Below are 20,804 nucleotides of genomic sequence, written 5' to 3' on the forward strand. Positions count from 1 at the left end.
AACGCGGGCTGACCGTATACGTAACACATTTATCCGAGGTAGTCTTGGAGTCCGTGACGTAGCGGATAAGCTTCAAGAGAGTCGCCTGAGATGGTATGGCCACGTTGCACGCCGGCCTGAGAATTACGTCGGAAAAATTTGCCTTGACATGTCGGTCCCTGGAGCAAGACCCCCAGGACGCCCAAGAAAGCGATGGCTGGACACCGTGAAGCAGGATATGAGAGCCAATGGACTTACCACCGCGGATGCTAAAGACCGTGCAAAGTGGAGGAGTTTGAGCAGGAAGGCAGACCCTGGCTAATGCTGGGATAATTGCCAGGAAGAAGAAGAATCTCCAAGTTTATACAGACACCTATTATATAATTTACTAAATAAATTTATCACATACAAATATAATTTTAAAACATACTTTTTACCTTAAATTCGTTAACAAAACATGTTAAACTGTAAATGCTTAGACTATAGTGAATCATAAGGATACTTTAAATATACAAGTTAGTACCAGATGGATCGTTACCGTTTGTTAGCTCATGGTTACTGCGGTAACACTTGCTCTGGGAACACATGTTACCGCAGTAACCATGCAATTTAATTAAATCTATAATAAAAATAATTTTTAACTTATCTGTGCCCTATGTTATTGGGAATGTTTTAAAGCTTGCGGAAGTTTATAGTTTAAATGAGTCGTTATAAATCATTACACTTCATCGGGAGTCGAACCCGTTACATTTAGCAGTTTCCACTGTGCCTTATAAACTAGTGTACAAAAGTTATTATTTAACAGCACTAGTACAAAATACTTTTAAATTAAAATGAGACCCTGATGACAATATTTTACTGTAATAAAAATGAGCTAGATTTGCAATGAACATACCATGTCTAAGGAATTTTTACTTATTTTCGGCTGAATACTAAGTAACATGTATAGTTTAGTGAGATAATTTATAAAAATTATAATCTCTTAATAGTAATCATTTTAAAGTAACTCTAAGTCTACATTATTTTCTTTACCATAAATAATATGAATTTCCCTGTGGCTATGAGGAATTAACCTACTCAAACTTTAGGAGTACTTAGGTTATGTAGCAGAGTAATTCTTTTGGTAATCAGTTTTCGTCTCCAAAGGCTGTTTCTTTTTGTTTCCCTTATGGATTGTTTGTTATTACCGAGTCAAAGTTACGAGTTGTTTGTTAGATCTTAAACAATGGCTAGCTCGTCAAAAAACAGCACATACAGAAACGACCTCCTAATATCAAGATTTAGAGTTATTCGATCAAATATTTCGCCTAATAATCATCTACTCGGCCGGGTAGCTCGGCTATTCGGCATTCGTCGTATCGCTAGATATAATGTTCGTTGCAAGTCTATAATGAAAATGTCTCATTTGGAGTGTATTCCCTCACAAACTATTTATGAATCTATACAGCATCACTACACAATATAAAATCGTTAATATTGAGCCAATACTAAAAATAGTAATGTATTTCTATATAGCTGAAAGTTACAACAGAGTTACTGTATAAAAGAAAAATATTTTTGCTAGTAACCCTATTTATAATTATATAATAATTTATATACACATATAGTAACGAAAGCACTTTAAAACTTACAAATAACTCGCGAGGTTCCCGACTTCACTAAATGTAAACAACATTGTTTTGACAATATGGCGGTCGGGATTGCCAACAATCAAAAATAAAAAAATACTTCTTCTAATTCCATTAAATCAATCGTGGAGTACTTAAGCTAAATAATATATTACATTTTAATTTTAGTCTTTAACATTGAGTTTGATTGTAACAGGCGTAGACATGCTGGTAATTTGTTGTAATACTTTTATAAGTATCGAAACAAAATAACGCTATAGGTATCTAAAATCATCGAACACTCGTTAGTAAGGTGCGTTAGGATTGTGTGGAGGTGGTTTGGCACAAGCCTGCTCGTACGGAGGTGGAAGTGCTGGAACATAAAATAAAAATATTAATCATCAGTCTTCGGTATATACAAACTTTTTGATGTTTACACTATGTGACTATAGCGTCTGTAGTCCGGCCGCTAGGAACTTGCGTTTCTGACAGGTCGTGATCGAATTGGCGATGTAATTTTGAAACGATTTACTTTTCAAATTGTCTATTAAAAATATTAAAGAGTTATAACACTATTAACAATCAATTGATTAATAAATATTTAAAAAATATTTTTAAAATCTAACCGTAACAACAGAGCTGTTCAAACTCGTGTCAACTGTTAGTGTATGTAGGGATGTGACTTAATAATAAGTCATTGATTATTATATTATCTTTTATTAATAACGTATTCAGTACAAGGTAAGTATCGCAGATATTATCAGTCAGATAAGTCTAGATAAACAATGTCATCGACATTTTGTTTCAAATACAATTCTTATGAAAATATAAAAAAAAAACGAATGGAATAGTTATTGACAGGTGTCAGAAAAGCAACTTCTGAGCGTAAGGCACACGGCTTTTATAGTCATGACTTTGTACTCTATAGATGTAACAAATATATTCTAATGATTTACTAACTGGAGTGGAATATAGTTTTAGGATGTTTGGGAAACATGCATTATTAATGATATTTACAATGGATTGATATATTATCATCTTAAACTCTTTTAATAATCCACATTAACTTTTTGTTCCTATTTAATCTGAGAACATACAAAGAATTATTTTCATTAACACTTATGTGCTTAAATTATTTTAAAATATAACATAAGTTGAATTAATTTTATTCTCATATCTGAAATACCGACGTTTATGATAACAGTATGCTCGTGATATATATATATATATATATGACCGACTCCATCACCGAATGTAAATGTAATTATGCTTAAATATTAATTTTTATTACTGGTAACACTGAAATGTTTAATTGGCGCAATTTATATTAGTGTTATATGAAGTGAAGTTGACTCATAACGAGAGATTGACTTAAGAAAATTAAATAGAATAATTCGTAATATCTTAAATCAACAAAGATTAGATAAACGTTTCACTGATAAAGATCAAAAGACCACAACGATTTGAATTTTTGATGTAATTAGCATTTCCATCATTCAATTGTTTCTTTGTATATTTATTATTTAACGAGGAGCGAGTCCGCTGTGATTCATCTCAGCATATATACACCCTAATTCATTTCACGAGTCGACGTAGTTTTTAAAGTGGGTAGATCAATAAAAACGTAGAATTTGTGTTACAAGTAAATTCGAACAGAATATTGATTAAATACGACATACATGTATGATTTTATTTTTGTAAATCGAAAAATAAATATTTACTTAAATTTAATTATATATTTAACAATAATGTAGGAAATTACGACATGCTTTAAGAGATATCTACTGACAGACAAACAAACATTGTGATAATGGATTCAAATGATAAAACTATTATTATGCTCTGGGAAAATACTCTCTAGACGGGAAATACTAACTGTATTTCCTGTTCATATAGAAGGTTTGGTTTAGACTTTATTTAATAATGTATTGTCAACAAACATGAAGATTATTAATTGATTTTATTTATTCTTCCATAGATAAGAGGGAGGCCAATAAAATTACCTACTCGCTATAATCAACACACATGAAATATTATGTTAGTAGAGATTAAAATTAAGAAATATTTTCTATAAATCTTTACTTACAACATTTTTCGCTTTCTCGATAAAAAAAAAACGTTTTCCTTATAAAATAATTTTTTAACGTGGACACAATACATACATTATAATATTTTAATTCACAACGTTTGTTGACAATACTTTTATCTAGTATTATGATCATTATTCTATGTATTCATGGGTCTGTGTGCGTGTAACCGTGTTTGTTTGTGTGTCACACACCTTGAGGTTTCCAGCCCGGAGGAGCCAGACCGAAGAAAGCTATGAGAACGCAGGGTTAGTAACATTAATGACATGGTTCAACCGAAACAGAACCCGCTACCTTACATATGTATATAAAAACTATTAAAAAAGTTAAATTTTTGACTATTAATACAGTGGCACATGGCTCAATTTCCAAAGACGATGTAACTGAGAGTTCCAGGTTCTTATCGATTTAATTTCGCTGTGAAGAATCAGTTGTGAAAAAATCTATTATGTAACGATTCACACAAATAAGTTTTGAATGTATTGTGTACAGGCTTGTACGATCGGCGTGGTTGTGTGAGGCTTTGCACTTGTGTGTGTGTCCTAGTTTGCGTGTGTGTATGCAAATGTCGCTTAATTTTCATTGTCGTTTTTTGTCCATTATATGTATTACGTTTCTGCATGTGTGCCTGTATCTAACACCGTTACTTACCGTTAGCTTCTGGAGCACTAGGTGCAGTGGGGTACATCTGCGGCTGTTGTATGTACGGCGCCTGGTAAGGGTAACTGCTGGTGGGGTAAGGGGGGTTGGAGGGGCCTGGGGGAACGGGAGGAACAGTGGGAGCGGGGGAGAAGGAGGGATAAGAATTCTGTGGAGCTGGATACGCGACCGGCCCTGGAACTGACCGCATTATATGTTACAGCAAGTTAAATACGACGTATGTATTTGTATGACGCGAGGTGTATTATACAAAATGGAATCTAAATAGCAACAAACATATATTATGATAATATCAATGGCATCAGAAACTACTGCTCTATATATAAATTGAAGTACCTGGATAAGTGGCGTACTGTTGTTGAGGGTAGGGCGCCTGTGTCGTCACCACGGTCGTTGGGGCCGCTGGACGAAAAACACAAACATATACACATGTATACTCTACAGTCTACAAACACACACACATAAATCACAAGAAATGTCAGAAGTTTACTATCAGATTTACGGAAAATTGATAATTACTAAATTCAGTCAATTACAATCAATGATATATATAAATCAGTCAGACAAACATCTAAATACAAGTGTTAAAATATCTTTTCATAATGTAGTATTTTCTTTGTGAGAGGGGTACGATCCAGATGTATTCGGAACCGAGTTTTACGGCTGATAACGGGCCACGTGGAGCGGTTTCTATTATCTGAATAATGATTCATTTGAAAAATTTTAAAGTCAGGAATTCTACTCGTGAGGTTCCCAATATCTATATAGGATTGTAGGATGACAATTTATACGGACATCCTACAATTAGTGTCCTTTAAATATATTTACAATACAACTTAGCATACTACATATTTCTGTTTCTGGGAAGATGGCTGAAACGTAGCTACGACACCTATATTTTCAAATTATCCAAGCGATATAGGTATACCATTACTAGTTAATTAGGGAGACATATTGTTCATTTTCAATTAAAATTGTTATTAATAATATTATTGTTTTTAAAATTGTTATTAATAATATTGTTCATATGAACATGAGATTGTAGAGCTGGTCGTATAATTTATATTAAGAAGACATATAATTAATTCAAATTAATGAAACACCTTCAACTCAGTAGACACAGCAGAATAATGATTGCCAAAAAAAAAAAATATTTTGACATCACTAAATGTTTTTTAATTTTTATATTGGACTATCTATTCGAATAATAATAGCACGGAAGTACGCTGTATTTGCATTATAAGACAGTCGTTTTGTCCTTGCATGATAGAAATATATAAAACGTCATTGGTATTTTACATATAATTTAGCGTAAAAACTGAAGCTAGTTCGTATAGTGTTTGTATGTGATCTTAATTAGTGCTCGCGAACAATCAAGCAATCTAAATGAGGTATGGAAGCAAGAAGTTCATATTGGCTGAGTAGGCTAACCTTGTGAAGCAGTTAAAAAAAATATGTTAATTGTACGAGGTTGCAGTCTCTGCTGCACCGACCTATGTTTTTTGGTATATTTTTTCTTTCAAATAATTATCCACAACTTCGTCCAAGTCTCTTCTAGTTTTAAGACCAAATTTTTGCCAATGAACGTTAGATTTTTATCAATCAGTTATCGTTTCGGAGCTGTGAAAGGAACATTACTTTCCAATATTCGGAAACAACCCATTATCATAATTTTTATAATATTTTTAATCATTGATAAACAACTTTCTCATCCATCAACTATTATTTTCTAGGAGTTGCATTTTTTTCGAAGAATCATTCTACGATTTTTAGTAATTTAATATTCTAAGCCGCATAATAAAGTCTGTCTTTAGTCATTTTCATCATAATATACGATACTAACAGCGCAATGTCCTAATACAAAATAAACGTACTAATGTTTCCTGACTTTCTACACTTTGAAATAAATCATTACGTAAGTCTTTCAAATCCTAAAAACTAAATGTAGTTAAGAAATTGAAGAATATTTTATTTGTGAATCTTTTAGAAGATAAAATAACTCGCAATTTAATTTGTTCCCTCATTAATAATAGTTTTTTCTATTACAACTAGTGTTTTTGGTTTAAATGTTACCTAAAACAAAGTTTTTTCGAATTATTTTGTAAAAATGTTTTTTAATACTTTTGTATGACGTGTGGGTAGTTTATCAAATATGCTTAAAAACAATATATACCGGTTTTACTAGGATAGTTTCGGTGGAAGAAAAGGCTGAAACTCCCTACATGGATTGAACCGCTCGTGGTTCACCTTGCGCTAAAGCTCTGAAGTCGGAATACCTAACAAATATGATGCAACTCACATATCTTAAGGTTGAGTAATACACTCCACGCACCTAGCACAATAGTAGAATCTCTTCTAAAAACAGACAAAACCATAGTATTAAATTTTATTACTTACGCGATAGCACTTGCCCCCTACTCCGTCTCTTCCGACAGCAACATATCAGCACCAGAAGGACGATCAGCAACCCGGCACAGATGTAACCAATTATCTTTCCATCCATATCATCAAATGTATTATCGTGATCCTGGTCCAATGACATCATTTAATGAGTTTTACGATAACTATACCCTTATCATAAGTATCTTAGCACATATAATAAGATCTAAGACTTTCGCGAGTATTAATTTAAATGACGTATTCACGGGCACATCTCGTCTGCCCGTGATCACGGTTGCTGCAAAGTAACCGGAACGTCGGGAGTATGTAGTTTTTAAAAATAATAAAATACGCGTAGTAATCCGAAAAATATTAGTTTCATTTTAATCTTAGCTCATAGTCAACTACATAAAGTTTCCAAGTTTTGCTTAGTAAACAAATACTTTAGTTGGTAAAACTATTTAAAATGTATTATAAGTACTTTTAAGTTTGTAAGGTATCTGCATTATATATTAAACTAAGACAACAATTTTATTATGAGCCAAACAAAAACCTCTCTGTATTCTTTATCAGATCTCTTAATGTTATTACTGTGCATGTTATATAATAATTTAAATAAAAAATGAATCACATTTCCATTTCTTTATAAATATATTTAAAATATAAGAATGAATCATAATGAAGCAAAAACTAGTGATGTGGCAAAATGGATGAGATATTTGCAGATTTTAACAGCAAAATATTTGGATATTGGAATTATATTTGTGGATTTTTTTTCTGGTGCATCACTAATAAGTTACATATACTGTATTAACTATATTTATATAAACAATTAATTGCTACTTATCAACATATGTTTAAGGAAAACCCAGGAATTAATTGTCATTTAGATTCAGTTATCAAAGTATATAAGTTATTTGCGTTGGAGATCACTCGGATTAAATGTGACAAAAAAATACATACAATTTAACTAACAGTTGGTTTTAAAAGTAATAAATTTCATTAAGATCATCCGGTTGTTAGTTAATAAAGGAATATAAAAAATAATTCCTTTGTAATTCTGATTAAAACTCATAGGTCTATCATTTTTGTAATTAAATGAATCATTACTGAATATATATTGATAAGACTTTTAATTATAATGTTAGAGTTCCTGTGTGTGTCACATTTAACATTTTTGTTTCACAACATTTGCACATTACATCCTGTATTGGTACATGATTATGACTAATATATATAAGTAAATATCAAAAACAACTATCACAATACATTCCCAGATGTAATAATGCTAACAACATAAAAACTTAAACCTTTTAATATTTCTGTAACTTAAAGCATCTTGTTGCATGACACTTGAGATTATATTCCTTTAGGAAAACAGAGGCCTAACCTTGAAACGAGCTGTTCACTTACTAAATAATAACAATGGACAACAAGCAACTGTGACTCTGGTCAACTGTGTCATTCAAATGCAATACATTGTATCCAAATACTATAATCAAATTATCTTTAATAAATTATGAGTAATTTAATAAATAATAAGTTATATATATTTCTTAAAGTTGTAGCCGCATTTTGTTAATTCGTAATCTCAAAATTATGGTTTTTAATTTATTTCTTACTTTCAACTTTTTATTAAATCCAAATTAACTTACCGTAAATATATCTTCGAATTTATCCTCAAAATCTTTCGATTCGAACATAGCTATTTGTATTATGATGAGATCATCACAATATACACTTTATTAAGACTGCACATGACACAAATTTATAAACAATTTTTAAGATTGTGACTCAGAAAAATAACAGGGATTTACCCCGAGAATCGAGAGGACGCAGAATAATATATGTAATTAATAACAGATTTCCCTGATACAGTTTTTTTCCGCACGATGCGTAGTCTTTGATTATATTAAATCGTTTGACTTGTAAACTTTTGATTGATATTTTTAATCACAATAATACATTAAATGATACCTAACTAGTAACTAGCAACTGTCGACTAAAAGGGGCACTACAAAAATAGTGAAGTAAAAACTGAATTTGACAAGTGATATGTCATATACGACATACGAAACAACTTGTAGAAATTTCACAAATGTTATTATTACAATTGTTTAGTATTAACTAATAGTAGCAACATATAACTTCTTTCGATATGAAATCTTACTATATATTAATTATTAACTTATCAACGATAGTCTAGATATATTTTTAAAACCATTTTTCATAAAAAAATGGCTAAAATGAAACGCATTTTGATAAATTCTTTACTGTCAGCTGTCATCGCTCATTATTTACAACTTAAAAGTTAAAATTTACGAAGTTCTCAAGATAATAATTCGTCCAACAAATAAAACGTTGTTATTGGTAAAATATTTCACTATTCATGTGCTCAAAAGAGTCAATAATTTAACAAAAGTTGTATTTTCATTGAAATTATTCTTTATTTCTTTTAAGTTAATAAAACAAATTTGTAATTTTTATTCCTTGGAAGCTTTATATTTTAAAGTTCAAACACGAAACCACCAACCAAACGACATATCATTAATTATTGCTGGATGTTTGCATATAAGCTACGGTTCTAATTTATTTTCATAAATTGGATTAAACAAAGCTATTAAATAACATTTTAAATCTATAATAAATAAAATCAGTGACGTTTTCTACACTATACATTTATCACTCAATATTTTATTCTATAGATGGACAATTTTGAGTAAAGAACAATCCTATAAAAGATTTCTCTTTATTATTGTATGACATTCTAACAATTACTCTCAATAAATTGATGCAATAAGAAAAAGTATTATTATTAATTTCACTTGGCTTTAAATATATTATGTACTTATAATTCAAAATGGCTATGTAGGTTTAATGCTAACAAGAATTTTAATAGAAAGATCAGGCACTTTGAGTATATTTCTTCCATTTATTTAAGAAAAAAATCAAGTGTATGTAAATATTTCAAGAGACAGAGATGAAACTTCTTAGCATTAAATGGATTCAACATGCTCGTGCTGGGTCCATCGTAAATGTAACACCAAAAAAGTGTTAAAAAATATCGAAACCTTAATTCAGCAATTATAGATAATGCATCATAGCTTAGTTAACAAAGCAACTCAAAGCAATATTCTAAAGATAACAGGTTTGAATTCTTGTACCAAAAAAAAAATAATTTAAAGTCTTATATTTAATTTTTATAAGTTAGTTAGTTATTTTAATAAGTTAGTTAAATTCTAGCAATGTTTTATTCATTTGTGAATTGATTTAAAATAAACCATGATATATTAAAATTATATGAATGACAATTTATATTATAATGCAATACATGAACAAACTAGAGTCTAGACTATAGCATTACTCTCATTTGATATTACTTTTGACACCAAAAAAAAAATTGTCAAAAGATGATAATATCTGTTGAAGTAAAATTTCTTAGTCATATAAGTAGCATATATAATATGAAGCTTACATTAAGGCGCTTTACCATGGCCTTTCTTTAAAACTACGATCTCGGTGGCCCTCAGCTCTATTGATAACACTCCACAATTGCCCTGTCATCTGCTTTAAAAAACTACCACTGAAGTCGCGTAAAAATGGATTTGCGGAAAAGACTGAGCTCCTGAGGAACCAATGCATTGACTACGAGAGGCTTAGAAGAATAGCCGTAAACAACTACTCGTAGAGAGAATGGGAAAAATCCTCGGAATTAGTATGTGCCATAGTTAAAAAACTTACCAATAAGGCTATTGTGCCCAACCATGTCATAAGCTGTGGAGACGTCAAGTGAAACTGCAAGAATTTCACTTTTGTTTTCTAGTTTCCTTCTATACATGTGTGGAGTGTACCAAAACTCCTCCCGCCAACCGATTTCGGCGGAACTCTTATTGTTAGTTACTGATAAAATCTTTATCTACGTATGTTAAGAGGTTCCGTTCAACATACTTTCCTTAATCTTGAAGATTATGAGGTAATTGCAATCAGACGATAGTTAGCAGGATCTGCATGGCTTTCTTTTGCACAGATACTAGATTTACAAGCAGATACTTTACAAAAGGACAATAACCAATTTTGTGAATTTAACACCAACAAAATACATAACATGTCTTTTCACAGCTAAGAATAGGCCGTTCCCCCTGAGACTTTCTTTTCATAAGGTATCCTTGGAACTCACTGACCACCATCAGTTATTAGGTAATGAGGTATTTCCGAACTTTCTCTTTGGACGATTCATTAAGTCCAAAGATAACGTAGCAGTAAAGAATCTAGGAGTCTTTGCAAAAATATGACAGTACCTCATAGCTTTTTTATCCATTAAAAAGCACAGTTCCAGTCTTGGGTGGAATGCTGTTGTCACATTTGGGCAGGAGCTGCTAAAGCTGCTGCTGTTGCTGTCACCTCACTGCTTTGACTCTGTGGGGAGACATGCAAAAGATTTATTGGTCACTGGTTTTGGTTGAAAATCATCTAGTCAGCTTTCAGCACAGGCGTAAAGTGGACACACATTTAATAGGATACACTTTAGAGATTGCACAGGAATTACAAAATTTATTTTCTCTATATTTTTTTGCCATCAAATGACCAGACGCATGGCAAGTCTCCTTTTGTTATAGATCTTCCTCGCATATACGATACGCTTCCTACTTCCTCGTAGGCCCTTCAAAGGATTAGAACAGTTTGTCTGCGTTTGTGTTTCGTCCCAAGTTTAAATCAAATGTCTTCATGGTTAAACTGAATAGGCTGTTAATGAGATACTGCGGTCACTACCTACGATTTCATTTCCACTTACCTCGGATGGAATGACAGGCAAACGCTATGCAGTCATTTTATAGGAGAAAAAACCTTATTTATTATTTCAAATGCGGCAAACGGGCAGACGGCTTATCTGGTGGAAAATAGTCACCGTCGCCCATGTTCCACCGTTCCATATGTGTTGTTGACCTTGTCTGTAGGGAGGGAGAGGAAAAGGTGGGAAAATGGAAAGGACAACCGGCTCTCTCACTCATGGGATGAAACGCAGCCATTAAAGACTACTTCACGTCGATCTTCTGTCAGAGGGTGGTACGGCCCCGGTTCAGCCAGACGATATTCGAGTTGTAGATACTTGACCATAGCTAGACTCTACTACCTACAAAAATCTCAATCTAACTCAAAGGCCGTGTTTTAAATTGCCAGGGTAAGTATTTAAATACCGTACACATATTAAATATAAATCTGAATACCTAACTAGTTTAACTAATTGATGGACAAGGCGGTAAATTCATTTTACGGCAGGTCTGCTTGACCACCACCAGAGGGGTTCCTGATATCTAGTTAAAATTAAAGAATATCATACTGTACTCCACGACTTCGCTGCAATCAGAAGGGACGCTTTTTATTAAATTTTGTTACCATACCTGTCAAGTGCAAAACTTCGTCCCTATTAATTACATACATTTGAGTTTGAGTCACAATCCACTTACAAGTAACTCGACGCAATACCATAATAAGTTATGTTTTAGACTATTAAACAATTATTTCATAAATGGAATTCAAACAAATATCAATACAAATATAGGTATCAATATATATGAACCCATGATCAAATAAAATAAAACCAATGATTTTTATTCATATTAAAATGAGAAGATGTTTTTACATGGTTAAGGTGTATTTGACGTACAAAATTTATAAATAACATTTATCTTAAGTTTAATTTTGGCTCCAACAGATTATATATGTGTAAATACCTCTTTATATATGAACAAGGTAACTTAAATGTAAATAAATCACTCAAATAAAATTAGCATTGCTTAGATCGGTAGCGTGTTAAGCCATAATCCGAATCCACCATCTACTATAGAACACAAGTACAAAGTAAACACTGACAAACTGTTTCTTTACTATTTCGGGCATTTGATCTGTTCAACATTACTCCCTCCAGGCTAGCGCCTTTCCTTACCCGGGAAAGGAAATGCTAATCCATCATCCGTCGTCACGTAAGTAGAATCATCTAAATTTATAAACATAAATATTTAAAATGTCTTAAAAAAATAAAACTATATTAAATCTAATTCCGCACTTCTTCCGCCACGTAGGGAAGGAACAATTTTGAATATTCCCCATACCACCAATACTACGAGCACAAACGCGCCCACACAACAGACTATAAACATAGTCTGTGACATGGCCATTGTTATGATTTTGTTGTGATGCTGTTTTATTCAATTCTTTCAATTATTGTCCTTATCCTGTTCAATCATTATCTGCATTATTTCCATCAATATCTGCTGTCAATATGACTAATGATAGCATTTTTTTTTAATCTTTTTTTCATAATCAATAAATTTAATATATTGCTGAGAGCAACAATATTAAGTGCATGAACTGAATAGAAATGCAAAAAAAAAATTTAAACATTAAAAAACAGTACTGATATTATTTGAAATCTTTTTACTAGTGTGCTGCGGATCTTCTATTTTATCCAAAGTCATATTTCATCCGAACGATTTTATAAGTTTGATAATAATTCTTCAAACATTTAATATTATATTGTCACTCCTTTAATAGCTCATAGTGTCATTTACCCCTTATCTGCTGATAGTTTTTCTCGAATGCAACAAAAAGTCTGATATAATTCCTCTTTTGAAAATAGCCTCCCCATTCTATAATTACGCTTTATAGATATGGAAAAGTCTCTATTTCAGCTATTGCACACCTGCAATACTTTTGACACCATGAGTGAGATACATTTGGGCTTGCACGGCCTACATAGTTTGACAAAATCGCATGACTTGTTTGAACAAACACCAACATAAATTTTGGGATAAAATTTGAAAAAATTAAGGCCACCAAGATTTAGTTTTTTCAAAATTTATATTTAATATTTTCAGGTTTCAACGCTTTTTTTATGAGAGTGTCTCATATATAAAAATTCTCATCTCGTCTACCCGTGCTCACGGATACTGCAAAGTAACCGAAATGTCGGGAGTATGTAGTTCAAAGTAATAAAAATGCTTAATAATCCAAAAATATTACTTTTATTTAAATGAATACTCTAGCAGGATTTTTTTTCCAGAGCATAAGGCAGACTTTCATTTTGTCCCAAAATAATTTATAATCGATTTTAAAGATTTAATATAAAATAACATGATAAATGAATCGCATATTTTAATAAAAACTATGTGTATATATTATGTTGTTATATAACTATTAATTCAAATTGGAAACTGAAGGAACGGTCAGGCATGATAAATAAATTTTAAACTGTGCTACTCCAAAATAATATGTATGTATCGTTTTGGAACTATATTCATATCCTTTTTTAAATAGATTTTTTAATATTATTTGCTTTATAAAAATTTTATTAAGTCATAGTCGCAATTACACACTATACAATAACTGAAAATATTTTAGAATATTCAGACATTTAATTTTTTTATACTCTTTAATTTCTCATTTTTGTTTTATATTTTTTATCAATGTCGATTAAAGCTATAGAACACATTTTAATGGAACTTAATAACCTCGGTTATAATTTTTTAAACTTATAATATTTATAAGTTTGCTTTACATTAAAGTTTTCTATGTAAAGAAACGTAAGATTTTATGTCTAAATCGTCATAATGACAGCTGGCATATTTGATCTTTCTATATTCTTATTGTCTAATATAACCTTTATAACATAGTAAATTAATAAAAAATGTCTATCATATGCAATTTTTCCCAGATATATACATGTTTACGGCATCAAATGTTTCAATCGCATGCCTCTAGAGTTATATACTCAGTGAACAAAGCTAAGTTTCATACTTATAAAACAAACTATGCGGCAAAAAAAACAACTAGTGCTGCTGGAGGTATTTGATTATTTTTTATAGTTTGACTTTATAATACAAATTATTATTATATTATATATATTCTACATGTTAATAAAAGCCCTAAATTTTTTTTATATACATGCAGATTTTTAGTTGATAGAGACTTACATAATTTCATAAACAATTAAAATGTTTACGTCGGGAATTTTTATAAACATGATGATTAAGAAAAATAGTATTGACTTATATAAAGCTGAGTTGAAATTAAACCTTTATACTCTCATAACTATATCTATAATGAGAGTTATTATCAATAAGATAATAAAAATGTGTTCACCGTCGATTAAATAATTTATGTTACACAATAATATAAAAAGAAAATTAATAATTTGGTATCTGTCCTTTAAATAGGTGTTCTAGGGTTGGGTAAAGGCAAGAAAAAGGCTGGCAAGCTAAGTACTATGGAAAAGAAGGAGTTGCCAGTGGAAACAGATCCAGAAAAATTAGTCAATTATGTTTGCGGATCCAATATATATGTTACCGGGGAAGATGTACAGGTGGGTGATACAGGGTGATATAGTCATTATTCTGTACTTAGATTAATATGGCAATTTACAAATTATGATTTTATATAAAAAAAATTCCTTATTTAACCCTTAATCAGGCCCTAAGTGAACGGGCATTAAATCATATTTTTAATATGGTGTGTTCTTAATTTTTACCTGTACAATGTATACCTAAGATCTGTTTCTTAAAAAAAAATTAAATTAGGAAAAAAAAGTGGTCTCATTATGCACTATGCCTATTAAGGAGCTCTCCGACGTTTTATAATTTGTTTCCATTATCCCTATTTTAAATTAGAAACTGCATAGTTTGAACTTTGATCACTTTACGATAACCAACAATGAATGAAAACATAACACAAATTGATAGATGTGTGAGATGTGGTCCTGCAACTGAATTTTTTTATTGTCAATGTGGTATTGCGGCAATAAATTAACTGTTTTGTGAAACTGTGCAGTCACATGTTTATAATAAATGATTCATTTTTTTTTTTACACTATTACAAAACGTTAATATTGTAAAAAAACGTAGAATGTTATTTTTGTTATAAATAATAATTTATATTTTTATTTCCAAATCATCTCTTGTATAATGGAAACAGTGTCCATATCATACTACCGACAGACGGGTATAGGGCTTACAATGACCACTTTCTTTGAATAATGATTTTTCCCAAAATGAATTGTTTATAATGTTTGGATTCATACGAAAGATACATTCATAAAGTAATTAAAAAAATGACTATAGAACTCCAATTAGCTGTGTGGACGATAAATTGTACTATGCCTGATTAAGTAAGTTTTTTTATAAATCAAGTAGCTGTAGTAGTAGTAGTAAGTAGTAGACACATCATGTATGCTGTGTTAATATTAAAAGTAATGTGTTATTAATCTATGAAACATAAATGACTGTTTTTATTTATAAATGTTAATTCCTATATAGTATTATCTAAATATTGATTTGTGTATAGATTAAACCGGACAGTGAATATCCTGAATGGCTGTGGAGTTTGAACACTGGTAAAGCACCTCGCATTGAAGATTTAGATCCAAACACAAAGCAGTATTGGTTAAGAGTGCGTACAGAGGGTATGAGACGAAACAATCGTCTACGATCTATGAGAAAGTTCTAGAAGTAGTTTATAGGGAGAATTATAAAGTTAATTTTAGTCATCAGTACAATTACCTAAGTTTGATTCGACTGTGCATTCTTGTGGTAAGAGCATTGCTGATAACTTTCAGCCATTAGATTGTATCATAGAGGTTACTCGAGTCTGTGTTGAAGTAAATATGTTTTACAAATAAAGCATTGCAGAAACAAGTATTTTATTTGATTAATTTGATGAAACAAAACCTTTTACATTTTAACATTACACAACATTACATAGTGACGATATCACACGAGATTTCTCATTCCGCCTTCATAATGTACATTTTAAAGTTATACATTTTTTTTATACAATTATACAGATATGATTGAAATCTTATGAATTTGGAACCATTTACATTATTATGAACACGTTCAAATGGCTTTATTTCATCACAAGTGTTATTATTTCTTCATTTCTTGATTCATAAACAATCCATCGTGTCTTCTTTGATGATCATTGGCGGCGCGTAATCACCATGCTTGGTACCAAACGAGTAGGAATATGGATTCTGAAACGTCATTAAAGAATGCAAAGGTATTGTACATACATCCAAAAGAGTATTGTTGTATATAATAAACTAATTTACATATTATTAGTTGTATTACACATGTAAATCATAGACTGATGTAAAATAGAATTGAAGTAGAATTGTGAAGATTATTTTATATATAAAAAAAACTGAATTTTACAGTCTAGGTCAATCCCTTCAGAACCAATAATATGAAACGTCTTTTGTGTCTGTTGTCAAAACGTAAATATGGTAAAATACTCGTTCTAAACATTTGGTCTGTACGTAAAAAAAAATATTGTTATTTCTCCATTTATAAGCACGTGTTCTGTAAGTTTTCTTTTATATAATAAACTTATATTAATCAACGCGGTTGCAGACACGGGCATAAGCTAGTGCGAAAATAAAAACGATATATTGCCGAATCATTTCCATTTCCCAATTACCTTTCTTTTTGATGAACAGACGGAATATTTAATGTTTTAAATTATCACAAGGTATATTATATAATATTTTTAACCTGTAACACTGGACACCCGTGTGGTATATTCAGTCAATTAGCCTTTTTAAATTTTATGTGTAATGTAGCGATATAGATTATACTTTGTTACTGTAGTTTTCGTGTTTTTTTTCACTCTTAGTTTCCATAGTTCTCAGAATGATAATGCATATGGAGTTAGCAAATAGCTTAGATCCAGAGTGTATAGTAGCAAGAAAGTTTAAGGTTTTGTATTCTCGTACTTAACTCGACAGTAACGTGTCGTAACTATCATGTGGACTTGTGGTTAGGGTACGAGGTGAGTATTTGCTCGTTTATTATCATATGACTGTGTTTATAAAGAGTTTTTTTACCTTCTTTGTGTTATATAAATTCGGCGGATACGTGGCTGGTCCGGGGGCTTTCGTCGGCTTCCCGGCACCCTCAGAGCGCGCACCGAGAGTATAACGAGGAGATCTGATAGATAGTCACAAGCAAAACATTATTATTTAACTATTATTAAGACCAATGAACGATCATAAATAAATAAAACTAATATTTTCCGATTACTACGCATTTTTTTTATTATTTTAAACTACGTTCTCCCGACGTTTCGATTACTTCAACTGCAACTGTGATCACGGATATACGAGATGAAAATAAAAGCGAAGTACGGTTAACGAAATACGAATAAATTAGTTTTATTTAAACGAATACTTGCGAAAAGCTGACATCTCATAGTGGTCACGTTTTAAGATCGGATAAAAATGTTTTAATAAATCCAATAATAGCTTGGCTTTCTATTCAATTTTAGATTATCAACGAAGTGTTCATGTTTTGTTTATATATCGTTAATACTATCCTAAACTTGAACGAGACGAGAAAACATCCGCATTTAAATGGGGAGAAAACGTGGAGTCATGAAATATATTAAATTGATTTTAAACCAATAGAAAAACGAGATAGCAAGTTATTTTTTAAAATTATTGGATCTCTGTTTTTAAAATTTTATCAATCTATATACAAATACAAAAAAGGAAGACTATTGCGTGTGAATTATCTAGAATATTATCAACACTTTATCACCTATAGTCATGATTTTATTCCTAGATCTAATATCAAAAAGACTAACCTTGTTTTGTAAACATCCACATCCCTTTGGAAGTATACTGCTGGGCCTGGTGACTTCGCTTTCGGATTGAATCCAACCCTCGCTCCCATCGTGTACGCCGGCGTACCGGGACCTAGTCTTAAGGCGTATGCGTTAGAAGCTGGCCCTACTCGCTTGAGGGCGAAGCCCAATCTCGCCCCCATGGAATATTGGGGTGCACGGGGCTCCTTGGTTGGTGGACAGCGTTCTGGCGCGTGCGCTCCCGGACCTGGGGTTCTCAATGTCGAACGAGTTGGAAACCTAGATTTACCAAATATTAGTTGAAAAAACAAAAGAATTTGTAGGAAATAATCAAATTTTATTAGGGTTTGTGAAAGGTTTTAATTTCAATTTCGGCCTAAGAGAACTAATAACTAGTTTCAAATTTGGTTATTTTAGAGAGGAGCTTTGACGGTGGAGGTGAGCGTTTAACGAGCGTTAGACAGGCGCCCCTTAAACTTTACACCTGGGTCGCAAGTCCCAGGCACTGTTGAAGCTCCTCTCCCTGCAACGCGATGGCACCCGCACGGTGAATCCGTAGAATGATGAGAAGATTCGTTTTTTAATATTTGAAGCTTTATATTTCCTCCACTCACCTAGCTCCGAAGCTCCAAGCTGGCGAGGAGACGAGTCCGTCTCTCGTGACGCGATCTATGCGATAGGCTGGACCGGGTCCAAGTTGCTTTACTCGGAAACCAGCGTTGATCCCGAAAGAGTACATGGGGTTCCTGTAGCGAGAAGGATCGTGGGATGGGAACCCTACTGTCGTTGGAAGTGCGTAGGCTCCGGGACCAGGACCTTGAACATAGAATTAGAGGGTAATGAGATCTAAGACTTCCGCGAGACATTTAAATAAAACTAATACCTTTTTGGATTTAGTTCGCGAATTTTTGTTATTTTAAACGACACATTCCTGACGTTTCGGTTACTTTTCAGCAACCGGGATCACGGGCAGACGAGATGTGAATGGTATTAGTATTAGTTTTAGTTTTATTTTATAGAAAGAGAGGGTTCTTTATGAGAAAGGTGGTCCACATGTACATCCGCAACATAAGATATGTTGTGGATGCATTGCCATGTTGGGTTGATGTGATAATGTTGGGAATAGGGCAAGAGCACCGGCTTTCTCGCTCATCGGACGAAACGCAGCCATTAAAGGCTATTTTACGCCGATCTTCTGTGAGAGGGTGGCAGTTCCGCGGTCGAGCCAGCCCGTGTGCGAGGTATAGTTAGAGCTAGGCTCTGTGGCTAAATGAGCGATGAAACTTATTCTCCAAGTATTTGGATCGCGATGGTCTGGAAGTCATCGAGAGCTTTCATATTGATATTCCTATTTTTTACTCGACATCTTTAGTTCCAGAGTTAAAACCGACAATATAGCTTTATTTCTTTATTTTTAATTAAAATTTGAGGTCTGTATATAAAGAACTTTTTGCAATCAGGCGCAGTTGTGACAGTTAAGTAAACGATTTCAAACAAACAAACAACCGCACACCTAGTAAGAATTTGAATCACGAACTTCACCGAAAGTTCCAAAGTATTTTATTAGTGTGAAAAAATTATAGGATTTATGAATGACAAACCTCTACACTGTATGTCGTTAAAATGTTTTTCCTCTCAAATCCATTATATTAGGTATTTGGATTATGAATAAAGAATATAAAGAATGTTTAGTAGCTGTGGTTGTTATAATTTTATTGATATTCTCATAAAATGCGTTCAGGGCGTTTCTTTGGTATTGGTAAAAAAATATATCTATGCATGAACGAACTGTTTATCTGTGACCATTGTTCGAATGAACTCTCGTTATGTCAAATAAATCGGTGGTGTTTTTTTGAGGAAGTGTTTGCTTACATAGAAAATTGCATCAATACTATGTATACTATAAAAAAAAACGTGAAGACACTAAATGTATTTTATTGCACCTTGATGCAAATTTTAGTAAGAATATAAAACCATTAGTCAACTGTCATATTATGTATGTAAACGTTACCCAAGGGTTTTTTGCAGGCCATGGTGTTGCTTTAAACAGACAATTTTGAAAACACAGAAAATTTCTTATTACTAACTAATACATAATGTTGACGCGTCTGAGTCTTGTTTGTGTAACGTCAAAATGACGGCATTATAATTTAAATTTAGAAATAATGACAAATATCGTAAAGAGGTCTCTAGCTTGTTTTAATTTTTTTTTCATTTTATGGTTATAACACGCCTAAGACAGATAACAGTCAAAAATGATTAAACAATTTCATTAACTTGTAATAATAATAATTTTGAAATAAATCCTGAAATTAAATATTATCGTTGATAAAAATTTACTGGAGCATCAAGCAATATCAAATAATAAATGTAGGTACTTACGTAACCACATAAATTGCAGTCCTGTTAATGAATTCTGAATTTACCTTTGTAACACTAAATTTATTTAGAAGTGTGA

The 20,804-nt window shown here is 31.9% G+C and overlaps 3 protein-coding genes across 3 annotated transcripts; 1 reads left to right on the top strand and 2 right to left on the bottom strand.

The window, feature by feature from the left end:
* Nucleotides 1–1,017: 1,017 nt before the first annotated feature.
* LOC116773519 (nematocyst expressed protein 4-like) lies at nt 1,018–8,742 on the bottom strand. Its single transcript, XM_032665993.2, has 5 exons — nt 8,368–8,742; nt 6,731–6,860; nt 4,670–4,735; nt 4,325–4,513; nt 1,018–1,959 (listed from the first exon to the last, which is right to left on the bottom strand). Exons 1-5 carry the CDS (start codon nt 8,413–8,415, stop codon nt 1,892–1,894), a joined length of 501 nt encoding a protein of 166 aa, XP_032521884.1. The 5' UTR covers nt 8,416–8,742; the 3' UTR covers nt 1,018–1,891.
* A 5,601-nt stretch (nt 8,743–14,343) lies between these two features.
* On the top strand, nt 14,344–16,398 carry LOC116773640 (large ribosomal subunit protein mL54). Its single transcript, XM_032666133.2, has 3 exons — nt 14,344–14,553; nt 14,926–15,071; nt 16,049–16,398. Exons 1-3 carry the CDS (start codon nt 14,397–14,399, stop codon nt 16,208–16,210), a joined length of 465 nt encoding a protein of 154 aa, XP_032522024.2. The 5' UTR covers nt 14,344–14,396; the 3' UTR covers nt 16,211–16,398.
* Nucleotides 16,387–20,490, bottom strand: LOC116773639 (ciliary microtubule associated protein 1A-like). Its single transcript, XM_032666132.2, has 5 exons — nt 20,358–20,490; nt 18,961–19,162; nt 18,347–18,625; nt 17,589–17,691; nt 16,387–16,736 (listed from the first exon to the last, which is right to left on the bottom strand). The coding sequence occupies exons 1-5, from the start codon at nt 20,377–20,379 to the stop codon at nt 16,650–16,652; spliced, it is 693 nt and encodes a 230-aa protein (XP_032522023.1). The 5' UTR covers nt 20,380–20,490; the 3' UTR covers nt 16,387–16,649.
* Between the last annotated feature and the right edge of the window lie 314 nt (nt 20,491–20,804).

This window comes from Danaus plexippus (genome assembly GCF_018135715.1).
Source record: "Danaus plexippus chromosome 22 unlocalized genomic scaffold, MEX_DaPlex mxdp_27, whole genome shotgun sequence".
Lineage (NCBI taxonomy): Eukaryota > Metazoa > Arthropoda > Insecta > Lepidoptera > Nymphalidae > Danaus > Danaus plexippus.

Coding starts and splice junctions, on each gene's coding strand:
- LOC116773519 (XM_032665993.2), bottom strand. CDS start 8,415: ATGTTCGAATCGAAAGATTTTGAGGATAAATTCGAAGATATATTTACG. Junction 6,861..8,367: donor AATTCGAAGATATATTTACG/GTAAGTTAATTT, acceptor TCATTGGACCAG/GATCACGATAATACATTTGA. Junction 4,736..6,730: donor TAGGGGGCAAGTGCTATCGC/GTAAGTAATAAA, acceptor TTTTTCGTCCAG/CGGCCCCAACGACCGTGGTG.
- LOC116773639 (XM_032666132.2), bottom strand. CDS start 20,379: ATGGCCTGCAAAAAACCCTTGG. Junction 19,163..20,357: donor GGCCTGCAAAAAACCCTTGG/GTAACGTTTACA, acceptor TCTATGTTCAAG/GTCCTGGTCCCGGAGCCTAC. Junction 18,626..18,960: donor GCTTGGAGCTTCGGAGCTAG/GTGAGTGGAGGA, acceptor TGGTAAATCTAG/GTTTCCAACTCGTTCGACAT.
- LOC116773640 (XM_032666133.2), top strand. CDS start 14,397: ATGTCTATCATATGCAATTTTTCCCAGATATATACATGTTTACGGCAT. Junction 14,554..14,925: donor AACAACTAGTGCTGCTGGAG/GTATTTGATTAT, acceptor TCCTTTAAATAG/GTGTTCTAGGGTTGGGTAAA. Junction 15,072..16,048: donor TTACCGGGGAAGATGTACAG/GTGGGTGATACA, acceptor ATTTGTGTATAG/ATTAAACCGGACAGTGAATA.